Genomic DNA, 14,809 nt, shown 5'->3' with positions numbered 1-14,809 from the left:
GAAAATAACAGTTGAAATTAAAAAAAAATACTGACATTTAGTTATATAAAAAAAAAGCCATTTGTAACCAAGTTTCCACCTTTAACTTCAAACTATGGTAGATTTTTTAAAGCAATATACCGTTCTGTCAGCTGGACCCTTCTGGTTGTGGGGATATATAAGGCTTGTAGGTTCACCAAGGACCTGAGGTACACGGAGCCAAAAACTGAGCTGCAGCTTGCAATAGTTTTTTATTGTGTACCATGTATACAGCAATTCATTTGGTAACATATTAACGAGTGAAAAATAGGCATCAAGGAAACTTATGTATTGGGAACAAGATTTGGAGTTTAGAAGCCATGGTTGTTTGCACATCTCTGAATTTGTGGGTACCCATACTAGCATTTGCATTAGAGGGTATTTTTCAAAATGAATTCTTTACACACGGTCTTACATTTGGAAGGTCGAAATGCAGAGAAAGACAATTGGCAAGAACATGTGTTCTACTAATCTGTGTACCCCCAAGTCTCCCAATAAAAATGGTACCTCACTTGCGTGCGTAGGCTTAGTGTCCGCAACAGGACACCGCCCAAAACGCAACGTGGACACATCACATTTTTCCACTGAAAACATACCTTTTTTTTGTTATGTGCCTTGCAGAGGATTTTGAGTGACTTTGGGCACTAGCTCAGCCGGCACCTAGGGAAACCTGGCAAACCTGTAAAAAAAATGTTTTAACTAAACACCCACGGGAATCTAGGATGGGGCGACTTGTGTGGCTCTCCCCAGGTTCTGATACCCATAATTACTCGCAAACCTCAAAATATGTCTAAAAAACATTTTCCTTATATCTCTGTGATGGGAAGCTCTGGAATCTGAGGGGAGCCACAAACTTCATCCACCCAGCATTACCCCAAGTCTTCCGAAAAGAATGGACCTCACTTGTCTGGGAAGGCCTAGTGCCCGCAACAGGGAAGGGCTCAAAACATATTGTGGAGGCATCAAAATTATCTTTCACAAACAACCTGGTTTTGGAAAGGAACTACATGCATTTTTGGTCCCGGGCTCAGCGGCCATCTAGGGAAGCCTACCAAACCCAGACATTTTTGAAAACTAGACAACCAGGGAAGTTCAGGGAGGTGTGGCTTGCATGGGTCCCAAACGTTTTCTTACCCAGAATAATCTGCAAACCTCAAATTTTGGTTAAAAACAAAACCCCATTTACCCCACATTTCCCCAGGGCACGAATTAAATATAAAATAATGCAGGGGAGGCCATATGGCCTCCTCTGCAGCCCCGGGGCCTGCCACCTCCCCAGCAGTAACGTAATTATATACAGGGGAGCTGAGCGGCATCCCCACTTCCCCGGGTACCGCCACCTCCCCGGGGCACTGTTCTATGCAAATGCATTGGGGGGGGGGGGGGGGGGGGGGAGGTACTCGGCTGCCCCAGGGATCACCACCTCCCAAGGGCTGACTTAAAGGAAAGGGCCTCACAGCCCCCTCCCTCCCCCCTGGACCGGCTCCAACAATTACTGGGTTGCCCACCCCCTGGACATTGCAGTTTGCTATGGCATGGCAAGAACAATGCTCCTGCCATAGCAAACTCTCTGCTTTAAGCAAACAAGAGTAAAACTGTTCTCGCTTGCTGAACGCAGAGCATGTCTGTTTCTCTGCTCGCTGTAAAGCGTGCAGGGAAACAGACATTGCTCTAGGATCCAGGGAGCTGCCCTAGCAGCTCCCTGAGCAATGCCAGCTTCCGCAGGAGACCTGGAGCCGGCAGGGTCCCCCGCAGTCCCCAACATTGGCAGTTGGTTGCCTGGGTTGGAGCCAGGGCACCCAGCCTAGAGGCCAGGCCCCAGGGGATGCGGTCCCCGGGTCCGAAAATGGCCCAAGAAGGAAGGACATGCAGCCCCCCCCCCCCTTCCTACAAAAACAGTGGAAAAAAGGTGACAATTCGCTGGAGGCGTTCCCCCTTTCTCCACCACTCTGCAAATGCGCCTCCTGGCATGCAGCTGGTTGGAGGATGAAGTCCCCTTGCCTGCTGAGGGGCCTTAGGGGACAACATGACCTCCTGTTACCTCTAGCAAGCCTCACACAGTGGGATTGCTGAGAGGTCAGCGACCATGCCCCCTTTCTCCACTACTTTGCAAAGGTGCCTCTTGGTACAATGCTGGTGTGGAGATGAGGTCCCCTTGCCTCCTTGAGGCCTCAAGAATAAACTGCCCCCAAGCAGCAGTGCCCAAGCAAGGCACATACAGACAACAACCTTTGTTAACACAAGGCACAAAGGGTATGGGGCATCAGTGAGCGCACCTATCCACTAATTGGGTTAAGGTAATTCTTCTTCTGGGTGCCAAGGACCTGAGGCGCAATACCCCTATGCCCCCTATGGAAAACTCCACAAAATAATTTTAAACAAACAAAGAAATCCGGCACTCCACTCAGTAATAGAACATATTGTAAATGACAAAATTTCAGATCCAGTCAACAGGTCTTTGTATATGTTCTCTTAATTCAAAATCTCCTTTAAAAGGAAACAACAGTAACCAACGCGTTTCGTTCCTAAGGACTTCTCAGGGCCAGAATTTTCTCAATGTGTCTGTTTCTATTTTCAGAAAAAAAGAGCGCTTGTAGTGTATCCGTCACTTCCAAAAACCTCCTATGTGGCGAAAGCTCAGTTAAGATAGACGTAGTTTTGGAGCCTTCTGATAGCCCTTGGGCTAGTCCACTAGTCCTTGTGCCAAAGCCTCACACCTAAGATGGTAAGAGAGAGAGAGATGGGGTTTTGTGTAGACTACAGAGGCCTCAATACAGTCACTAGGACTGATGCCCACCCAATTCCTAGGGTAGATGAGCCGACTGACACTGGCCTCAGCCAAGTATCTTAGTACATTTGACCTGACTGCTTGCTATTGGCAAATCAGACTCCCTGAGGAAGCCAATCCAAATACAGCATTTTCAACCGCTAGTTGGCATTATCAATATATTGTTATGCCTTTCGGTTTGAAAAATGCACCAGCTACATTTCAGAGGTTGGTGAAAAAAGATCTCTCAGGTCTGGAAACCTATAGTGCAGCATATCTAGATTTGATAGTGCTGTATTTAGTTCCACGTGGGAGGATCACCTGGTCCCTACAAAAAGACGTCCTCACTATCAAGGCCACAATGTGCCAGATAGGACAGAGCACAGTTGTATACTTGGGCCACCTAGTAGGTGGAGGCCAAGATCAACTATTTGAGAGCAAAATCCAGACCATAATGGACTGGGTTGTTCCCACAACCCAGCCTCAGGTCAGAGCTTTTTTGGGCCCGACTGGGTACTACATGAGGTTTGTTAAGGGCTATGGATCCAATGTGACTCCCCATAATGATCTCACTTCCAAAAGGATGCCTAAGAAAGTTCAGTTTTTTATTTTTGTTTAAATGTGTTTATTGTGTTTTGACAGTTACAATGAAACATAACTTTGTGTTTTGAAATTACATACATCTATATACTTGTGATGTTTCAGTGAGCAGTTTTATATTGACATTGGACCTTATGCGTAATTGTTACATATCTGTATCATGTTTCAGATGTTACAGGCTTATTAATTCAGTCCGTGATGATCATCTGTATCGCACAATGCACCTGTAAACATGTGCTTCTGGTGTGTGAGCTGTGTCTGCCTGTGCCTTTATTAAGGGTCGTAATGCCTAAGAAGGTTCAGTTAACTGTCAAAAGGCATTTGATGGCCTGAAGCAGGCCATGCGCACTGCTCCCATTCTACAAAGTCCTGATTACTCCAAAACCTTAATTGTCCAGACAGATGCCTCTGAGATAGGGGTAGGAGCTGTTTTGCAACAACTTAATGCAGAGGGCCAGGACCAACCAGTAGCTTTAATAAGCAGACGTTTGAACCCCAGAGAGAAATGTTGGTCAGCTATTGAGAGGGAGGCCTTTGCTGTGGTCTGTACCTTGAAGAAGTTGAGGCCATACCTGTTTGGTGCTCACTTCATTGTTCAGACAGACCAGAAGACCCTCTTATGGCTTAAACCGATGAAGGGTGAAATTCCCAAACGTTTGAGGGGGTCCATTTCCCTACAGGGGACGGACTTTTCTATGGAACATAGACCTGGGAGTAACAGTGCCAACGCAGATGGACTCACTAGATATTTCCACTTAGAAAATGAAGACTCAACTGGGCAAGGTTAGTCTGCCTATAGGAATAGGGCAAAGGCTTCGGCCTGGACAGAATGCCTCCTGGCAGTGCCAGAGTCTGCGTCAGATGATGCCTATCCGGCGCCGGGTCTGAGTCAGGGCTGAGCATGAGGGCTGCGACACCAGTGGGCCCCGGTTAAGTCCGTAATTGGTCGGGATAGTTCAAGGTGGCTCAATCGGCATTGGTCCGGATTTATCCATGGATCCAAGGGCCTGACTAGTGTCCGGAGGGGGCCTGCTAGTTGAACAGCAGTAAGGGGTCCCTCTCGAACCCGCAGAGCCAGAGGGTGCCCTAAAGAGGACAGCCAACCCAAATATGAAGTGGATGCCTTCATAAAACTCAGAAAGTTGGACTGGGGTCGCTCCTGCTCCAAGAACCTCGGGGGGGTGCAGAGACAGCCCTGGCACAGGCTTAACTGCTGAGCTAGGCATCAAATGCAGACATTCCCTCATCTCATCGGATGACTTAGACGGACGGGCGTAGTCGAAGACCTCTTCAACTTCTTGTTCGTCTTATGATTATGGGATACGCCTGAACGACTTAGATGAGGTCCTCTTGCGACTCATGTGCCATCAGCCTGTGGGTCCTCTTGAGGGTTATCTTCTGCTTCAGTGGACTCCCAAGTTTGCTCTGGTCCTGCTTTGACTCCCCTGCTTGTGGTGAGTCCTTTGGACCTTGCTGGTCCCAATGTTGCTCCTTCTTTGCTTTCCACGTCTGTTGCAGCTGCCAAGGCTTTTTGGTGCTTTCGCCAGACTCCAACCCCCTGGTTCTCTACTTCCGACGTGGGACAGCTCGTGCATGGCTCCTGGTCTTCCTCAGCGTTGCCTGGTCCTCACAGCTGCAGCAACAAGGTCACTTTCAACACTTCCGAACCATCCAACATCGGTGGTCATTGCTCTTCCGTGCCTCCTGGTCACCTCCGAGTGGCATAGACTATGTCCCCTCTGCTTACCGGTTCTTCAATTCAAGAATCCACCCTTGGATTCCACTGGACTCTTCACAGTCTTCACAAGCGGCATCTTTTCCTAAGTCCTCCATTGTGTTCTATGGCAGTTTCCCAAGTGACTTCACACCTATGCACCCGGCTTCCCCGGTGTAGGTATCCTGGTTCCTTTGGGTATCCATGGGTGGGGTGACTCTCCAACCTTCTGTCTTCCATGGGGTTTCTTCAGGGTCCAGGGGGAAGGGTCCTTCTTGAAAGCTGCAACTGCAACTTTCCCATTGACTTGTATTGGGCACGCAGCTGTGCTTCCACTCCGCACTACGTAGGAGGGAGGCGATGTGGTTTTACACCTGCAAAGTGTAGAAAATGGTCAGAACACAGATCACAAACTTCAATACTTCTTAAGGGGTTGCTGGTCAGTAAAGGACACAGAGTGTGAACACCTATATCACATAAGGAATTCTGATCAACAATGGGAATACTACTAGAACATGGTCATAAGAATGCTCTTGAACATGGAAGACTAAGTAGTAATGTAGCATGGGTGTGCATGTTGAGTTCTTTCGTTTTAATTTTTAGTAGGACAACACTGGTAAGTCATGAAACAGATGATTATGTCATATTTACATGAATGCCCCCAGATGTGATTAACAACAATGTGGAGTGGTTATGCATATTATGCTTTCAAACAAGGTTGTCATGATGGTACATCTCACATTCCGAAATAGATGCAATATGAACCTATATTTATAACATGCATGTAAATAAGGATCACCCTCAAATAGGTATGGATGAATGAGTAGCAATGTGGTATAGGTGTGCATGTTATTTGTTTTTAAATTTTAGTAGGCGATCACTGGTTAGTCATGAAACAGCTGAATATGTTATATTTACCTGAATGCCCCTAGATGTGATGAACAAACAACAATGTGGAGCGTTTATGTATAATTTGTTTTCAAACAGTCATCATAATGATGGTACATCTCCCATTACGAAACAGATATATGAACCTGTATTTATAACGTGCATGTAAATAAGGATACCCTCAAATGGGTATGACCGTTGCATATTGAATTTAAAGGTGATCTGTCTCTTTACCCAACAGCATTATCTCAACATCGAGGTAACTGATTGACATTATATCTGTGATCGTGGAACCCATCCTAGTTACATTATTCAGTTATACACCGCTACACACTAGTCTAAGATGGCACCCAACAAAAGGTAGTTCCATGGCAGCCATGAAAATGTTGTCTATGTTGAGTAACACATGGGGCTTATGGCGCCCTTAGCAGACGCTAGCGTTGGAATGCATTCAACTTTTCGTGTAAAAGGCGCAGCGAGAGTCCTCCCCACGGTAAGAATACTCATTTTGACAATCTGATAAGAGTATTAATATAATCTCGTATTTTACATTCACAGGCTTACTAATGGACGTCAGCATGATTCTTTACCCAAGGATACGGGGCGGTTAACTTTAATACTGCTTACACTGCAGTATTGGATTTCTCTTATATCAAGAGTCTTTCGAACCTCTTACGGAAGGGCAACTTTTTCTCAGGAATCTCACAGGGAATGACCGGGACGGAAGTAAAACTAGACACAAGGTATGCGTTCGGCGTGAATTAGACAGGTATGTGATTGCAGCGAAACACATTACAACAATAACAAGACACTAATGTGCAATTATTTCCTTTCCATGTGGTTTTCTCATGGTCTTTCTATAAAAAAAAAAAACTCTGAAGACTGACAGGAATATAGTGTTTGAGGTCGGGGGAGACCTCAGGGCTTACTGATATTCCACGCAAGGGTTGTTTCTGGTTTTACAGTGGTTTATCCTCTCAGCTATAATTTATGAATTATGGGTACATAATTTGTTGTAAAAAGAACAATAATGCCGGATGGTGGTATATGATCCTCGAGGTGCTGTTGGCACTTGGAAATAACTAAAAGTGCAACGTTTAATAATGCTATAGGCTGATAATGTAATAGTTACCCAATGGAATTGTACATTGAATTGTAGGAATTTGTTACTGTGCATGGGTTTCCATGTACAGTCAGATTATGAAATAATCAAAAGTCCTTTTCATTTATTTTCTCATGAATGTCACTAAATTAGGGGTTACTATTCTTGCAATCGAATGTTAAAATTACATTTGGTATTATTATCTGTATTTTCGAGACCTGACGAAGTCGCGGGTGTATCCAGAATAGTGACAGAACACGTGTTGGCTCTGTGGCTAAGAATAAAAAATTGGATCCTAAGAAAATTAAAGACAAAGGAGTGGTTTGTGATTTCCCTTAAATGTCGTTATAGGATATTAGATTGTATGTACTGTAACATTGTGAGTGCTTGGGATAAGGCTATTAGTACTGGTGATTTTCTGATCACATTCAGGGAGTGGGGTGATTCTCCCAACTTTTAAGCACCACAGATACGAGTGTTTGATCAAACCAATATATGTGTACTATCATTTGAGTAAACACAAGGAGATTATGGACGGAGCGCTGAAACTTTTCAGACACCCACCCCCAGTCACATATCTGGGTTGAATCATTCTTTAGCTCACTTGGTCGGACTACCCTTCAGATAGCAACACCAATAGCTTTATATTTGACAAATCAGCATATATTGTTTTAAGTAATTGAGAGACTATTTACTTTGTTTTAAGGTCTGCTTGTTGGCTTCAAGAATACAAAAAGTCCAGAATCATGAGGTTTTTAAAGTTGCTGTCTGCAATAAACCCCTGAGAATCAGCTGCTGTCGGCAATGAACACACTACAATCAGCTTTGACAGTAATTAGAATGTTCAGCATCTGTTATATTTTTTCATGACCAGGATGAAGCCAATTGTAAAGTTCAGAAGTGTGGTTTGGGGTGATCCTTATGTAAAGAAACTTACTGTCAAGCTAAGAGACTGGTTAGCAAGACGAAAATACGACTGGGATGAGGTTTCTCAATGGATACAAGCCAATTACCACTGGAAGCTGTGTATACATAACTTTAGCTAGGCAAAAAAAGGAGTAAATGTATTATTTCTTTTTTCTTAATTCAATGATACATGTATTTCTGGATCCTGCAATAATACTGAAATGGGTATGTATAATAGTCTAGGTCATGAGTTGGTGTGCTCGAGGCTCAGGACTAGGGAATGACATCACAGTTGCTCTGGAAAGAAAAATATGATGCCAAGGTGAAAACAGGTAATTGAGGTTGGGACGGGGTAAGCGGGAATGAAGAAATATAAAGTCTCACCATTTCGTCCTTGCCCATGTACTGTGCCATGACTGTTATGGCTTGGATAGTGTAGAAGAGAACAAGTTTATTCTCTGTGTCTTCCAGAGTATGGTGGAATAGCCGCAGCAAGTCCCGGAAGTGTGGTTGGAATGCCTTGGTGCAGAAATCCAAGGCTGTGCTTAGAACCAAAAGACCAACCTGGGGGGAAAAAGGTAGATACATAAAGCATCAACAGAGTTCAACAAGACGACTCACATGAGAGGGTTCAATCTTAGGCCTTAACAGAAAATGAAGGGGAAAAAAACGAACGAAACCGTACTCACTTGTAGTAGCTCATGCACTCCAAATTCTTAAGCCTTTTCAGTTTTACACATGAAATGACCAAAGGCATTGGATAGAACCAGAGAGCAGATGCACTATTATATAAAAGGCTAGACCACTTAACTAAGAAGTCTGAGAAAAATATGAACACCTAGCCTCTATGTCCATCACTTCCAAAGAACTATTTATAATCTTGATCCTTTGCACTATGTCTGAGTGAACAAAAGCTATAGCCAGGATGGAAGAGGGAGTATTTGACTGCTAAAGGAACGGTGTAATTAAGATACAGGAGTTCCTATAGTAAGTAAGGAATTAATTACCTGTTACAATTGGTTTGCAGTGCGTTGGATCCCCTCATGTCCATGCTCCTGCCATCTACTGTTGGACATGGGTGTTGCAAGATGTTTTTCTTCAAAGTAGAGGTTTTAGTTTTGGTGACCCCTCTTGGAAATGTACAGAGTTGCAGGACACAGAGTCCACCCTAGATTGTGCTTACAACATATGGGTGAGTGGGCGTGGTGTGAATCAGAACAGTGTGTTGTGGTGGATTTCATACAGTCTATGTAGTAATTGAGGGTTCTTTTAACATGTAAAGCGTGTAAGACGCTTTCTGTAAATGACAAAGGTTGGGAAGGGAAAAAAAGGCAAGTCAATGGTTTTGTTAATCAAGAAACTGTGTGATGACTTTATGTAGAAAACAAACCCTAGGACCGACCGAATTGTTCTGTACTTGAATGAAAGGCACCTCCACTGTTAGGGCTGGCAAATCACTAACTATCCATTAATACAGTGAGTGGAATTAAATGGCCACTTTTCACAACAAACTGCAGTGGACAAGAACAGAGCAACAGCTCAAAAGCTGGCCCCATGGACTAGTTAATAACATTTATACACATCAGCGAGGAGTCATTATCAACTAGCTACATATTAATTAAACCATGCACCTTCACTTTTTTTGCTTTTTATTTTATTGAAAAACATTTATTTTAAAATCCTCTTAAAAAAAACTTTTTACTTGTAATTTCAGTACATTTCATCCTTGAATCTGCATGACATGACATGACTCTTAACCTCCCATTCCAAGAAACCAATGGAATGGGAGGTTGAGAGTCACGTCATGAGGATTAAAGGTGCAATTTAAAACCATGATATAGATTGAAGGATCGTAATACGACGTTGAGAGGGTATAATTAAATGGAATTGTGTGCAGAAAGATCATATTAGCACAGAAAAATGACAGCAATTCATCAAGGATGAAAGACGCTGATACAAACTATGAGACCAACCTAGAAGAGTCTTATTTTTTGAACCCATTCATTACTTTTCCCTTTACTTTCCTCACAAGAGCTCTGAAGGAGCGGTTCGTGAGCCGCAAAACATGTGTTGGCTGCAACTATACCAGAATATTAAGAAATATTCATGGGACTTGTACTTTGTTTTAAAATGTGATTAAAACATTATCATTGTAAGGAAAATTTGAATGAAATGTACCCGAGTTACAATAAAAAGGTTTTTTGAAAGATTATTTTAAAGGAATTTTTTTTTCAATAAAATAAAAAGCAAAAAGAGTGAAGGTGTATGGTTTAATTATTATGTAGCCAGTTGATAATGGCTTGCGACTAAGGTGTATACAAGTTTCCTTGCAACAGATCTGTTTATTGGGTTACTGATATAGGAGGTATTAGCCTAGAGCAGGGCTGTTCAAATATGTAACCCAAAATATAATCAAACAGTTAAGAACACTGTTACTGTCCTATAAGGAGACTGGTGCTGTTCGGGATATTGTCTCAAGACCTACCATAAACACCTTAACAGCAGGTACCTTGAATACAGACTGGTATTGTCTATTTTGCAGCTAAGCTGCCACAGTAAGTACAGGGCTGCTTTGCCAAGTCTGGCTCAGGAGTGAACAAATTATTTCAAACTATCATAGTGGGCTTATGAGCCTCCTTAACAAAAAGAATATGCATTCTTCTGGGACTTGAAGGCTCCCAACACTAAGATTTCAGGTGCCAAGTCGCAAGGTTCAGTGCACGGAGACTGGGATGTTGTAGCAGACTATCAGGCTGTGTGAGTAGGTCTGTGCATAGAGGTACTTTCTCTTGGGAATGTACATACATCTCCAGGAGAGGACCAAATCTGCCTAACCCATGCTGGTGCAATGAGAATGAAGCTAAGGGGGTGCCTGCTCCATTTTCCATACTACATATTTGACATGTCATAGATTCACACACATTAAGAATAGTTACTTACCTGTAATTTGTGGTTCTCCAGTATTGGTATCTTTCATAGATTCACATGCCTGAATCATTCCCCGTCGTCGGAGTCCCACGGTACATAAAAATAGCAATAATTATACATAACATAGAACTATCATAGCTAGGCTAGAACCATGCAGTAAAAAGCTAGAAGTAATAGGAAAAAAAAATTCCACTTGCATGACTCGTCCAAGTCATTATATATAGTCCAAACTACAGCCAATCAGGTGTCAGCACCCTCCAGAATGTTCTCCTCAGAGGCTCAGGCTCTCAGATTTTCTAGCACAAGTGTGTTCTAGAGTGACAAAATAATATAAAGAAGAGCCTCTGAGGGGGTTTCATGTGAATCTATGAAAGATACCAATACCGGAGAACCACAGATTAAAGGTAAGTAACTATTGTTCTTCTCCAGTATTGGGGTATCTTTCATAGATTCACATGCCTGAATCAGAGTAAAGAGCAGTAAATCCAGAACAAAATTTGTGAGATTCTGATCACGATATAAACATATGCATATCAGAGGCAATATGTAGTCAAAGCAATACATTTCTATAACTATATATATATATATATATATATATATATATATATATATATATATATGAATATATAGATATATTAACATATATAAAATTATAAAATATTGATATATGTGTAACTATAAACCATCATATAAGATTTGTACGTAATAAATTCCAAAGAGGAGGAGGGAAGAATAGAGGCTCACCTTATTTAAAAAGATTACAGAGAACCGCTTGTCCCACAGATGAATCTGCATTGCTGGCCGCTTCCAGACAGTAGTGCTTAATAAAGATGTGTCTGCTGGACCACGTAGCAGCTCTGCAAATTTGATGCAAAGGCACACCAGCAAAAAGAGCAGTAGAAGAAAATATTGCTCTAGAAGAGTGTGCTCTTGGAGTTGCTTGTAATGGCCTGTCGGCATGCTGATGGCAGAAACAGATTGCAGCAGAGATCCAACGAGCAATGGATTGCTTGGATATTGGCTGTCCTGTACGCATCTTTCCATAAGCTATAAATAGCTGATCAGATTTCCGAATTGAAGACGTCCTTTGTAAATAAAATTTGAGACACCTCTTAACATCAAGAGTATGCAAAGCTCTTTGCGCAGGGATTGAGGATTAGGAAAGAAAGTCTTTAAAATGACCGGTTCATTGAGATGGAAGTCCGAAGGTACTTTAGGCATAAAAGTGGGGTTATTGAAGGTAAGGCGGTTTTATAGTGAAGGCTTGAATGTCACTGACCCGCCTAGCAGATGTGAGGGCTAATAGTTGAGAGACTTTCCATGAGAGAAATTTCAAATCTGCCTTATGAATAGGTTCAAAAGGATGGCGCATGAGTTGTGAGAACACAACGTTCAGATGCCAGGATGGAGGTAGACTGCGCATGGGAGGAAATATGCGAAACAATCCCTTGAAGAACTGCTGAATGATCCTAGAAGAGTAAAGAGTTGGAACCATCCTGTCGGAATCTGGAGATAGCCGCTAAGAATACCTTAAGGGTAGAATGCGAAAGGCCTGATCTTGCCAAATGCAAAAAGAAAGGCAACATTTGTTCCGGATCTGCATGAATTGGATGAACGTTGGCGTCATGGCACCAAATGCAAAATCGTTTCTATTTATTAAACCTGTATGTCTTGATTGTGGAAGGCACCCTAGCATTGGCCAAGACTTCTCTACAGACAGAAGGAATATCTAAGTGAGCAAATTCAAAGTGCTCAGGCGCCAGGCCGCTAAGTGCAGGGATGCAGGATCCGGGTGGCAGATCTGACCGTTCTGAATGGATAGAAGGTTCGTTATTGGTCGCAACTGAATGGGATCGCATTCGGAGAGAAGGAGGAGTTTGGTGAACCAGATCTGGCGAGGCCACCTGGGAGCTATGAGTATTAGGCAACAAGGCTCCTTCTTCATTTTCCGGAGAACCCTGGGAACCAACGATATCAGTGGAAAAGCGTAGGCATAAATCGGCGACCAGTTCATCAAAAAAGCATTCCCGCACGATCCCTTGTAGGGAAGCCAACTTGCGAAGAATGGGCATTTGCGGTTCAGACTGGTCGCGAACAAATTCAGATCAGGCCGACTCCACTCCTGGAAAATACGATTCAAGGTTGGTTGATGGAGCTCCCACTCATGATTGGAAGTTGTCGATCGGCTGAGGGAATCCGCGAGAACATTGTAAACTCCCGGGACATGGATTGCTGTCAGACTTATCCGATGTTTGATCACCCAATCCCAAATCTCCTGCGCTTGCTGAGACAATAGTGCGGATCTTGTCCCTCCTGGTTTGTTCAAGTAGTGCATACTTGTTGTGTTGTCCGTCCGGATCAACACTGATGCTCCGAGAATGATGGTGCGAAAAGATTTTAGGGCTAGGAAGATCGCCAGCAATTCCCAGAGGTTGATATGCCAAGTTCGTTGCTGAGCATCCCATCTTCCGCTTACCGTCAGTCCTAGCAGGTGAGCTCACCATCCTTCTAGGGATGCGTCCGTGGTGATGACAAAGCTTGGAGCTTCTATTAGGAATGAGCAGCCTGCTGCTACATTTTTCTTGTAAGTCCACCATCGCAGAGTGTCCCTTATTTGAGGAGAACGTCGAAGGATCCCGAAACTTGTAGCCACTGTTTGTTGAGTTCCTCTTGCAGAGGTCTCATTCTGAGACTGCAGTTGGGGACCAGAGGAATGCAGGATGAAAGCATCCCCAGAAGCAACTTGAACTGACGGACTGAAACACACTCTTGATCGCAGTAGCTGGGCAAGTTTGCAAAGTTTCAGTTGCCTTTCGTTTGAGACGAAGGCTTGTGTTCGCAAAGTGTCTATGGTGGCTCCCAAGAACGTTCTGTTTTGCGATGGGACGGGGTGAGACTTGTCGAAATTGATAGAGAGGCCCAGAGATTGGAAAAGAGATAGGCATCTCTGAGTATGGACGTTTGCGATGTTGAAAGAATTCGCCTTGATAAGGCAGTCGTCTAAATAAGGAAAAATTTGAATTCCCTCCAACCGAAGGTGTGCAGCCACCGGTGCTAAGACCTTGGTAAAGACCCGGTGTGCGGAACGTAGTCCGAAAGGGAGGACTTTGAACCCAAAGTCCCTGCCAGCCACTCTGAACCTCAAGAACTTTCTGTGTCTGGGTAGAATTGGTACATGAAAATAAGCGTCTTGGAGGTCGAGGGTGGTCATATGATCCCCCGCAGTGAGAAGTTGAAGGATTTCTTGCAGAGTTAGCATCGGAAGGATAATTTTAGATATTTGTTGAAGATCTAGAATGGAAACGCCATTCTCCCTATTTCTTCTTTATCAGAAAAAATCTGGAATAAAAGCCGGTTTCTCTTTGCAATCGAGGGACTACTTCGATCGCTCCTTTTCGCAGCATCAAACGTATTTGGGCAAAAAGCTCTGAGAGGTGAGCTGGAGGTGGTCCTTTGGGAGGAGAATTCGGAGGAAGTTTTACAAATTCTAGAACATGGCCTCTGGCTACATTGTCCAAGACCCATTTGTCTGTTATCTTCGACCAGTTTGAGTAGTAACGAGAGATTCTTCCTCCAACTTTTAACGGGGTAAGCGGTAGAGCAGGTGGCAGTTGTCACTGCTTCTTGGACGTATCATGCCCGTGGTAGGTAGACTTCTTTCTATTTTGCGAGTAGGATGTAGATGGTTGCTGTCTGAATGATTGTTGGCGCTGGGAAGAGTAACGTTGGTTACTTTGATAAGACTGATATTGTCTTTGCCGATTATATCCTCCTCGATTAGAAAAGGATCTGTGGCCTCTCGCACCCCGAAAGGGCGGTTTACGAAACTGAAGCGTTTGAGAGATCTTGCTGTCTCGGTATCCTTTTTAATGGCCTGTAGGGCCTC

At 43.6% G+C, this 14,809-nt stretch overlaps 1 protein-coding gene across 1 annotated transcript in view; it reads right to left on the bottom strand.

Annotated features, from left to right (window-relative positions):
* IPO4 (importin 4) overlaps positions 1–14,809 on the bottom strand; it is a 3,494,625-nt gene that overhangs the window by 2,402,056 nt on the left and 1,077,760 nt on the right. The window contains exon 6 of the mRNA XM_085624107.1: positions 8,380–8,559. Coding sequence (XP_085480233.1) covers positions 8,380–8,559 — 180 coding nt within the window. The remainder of the gene's footprint in view (positions 1–8,379; positions 8,560–14,809) is intronic.

This window comes from Triturus cristatus, chromosome 1_1, assembly GCF_964204655.1.
Source record: "Triturus cristatus chromosome 1_1, aTriCri1.1, whole genome shotgun sequence".
In the NCBI taxonomy this organism is placed as follows: domain Eukaryota; kingdom Metazoa; phylum Chordata; class Amphibia; order Caudata; family Salamandridae; genus Triturus; species Triturus cristatus.
Note: the sequence above shows the minus strand (reverse complement) of the source record. Positions and strands in the feature narration are given on the sequence as shown.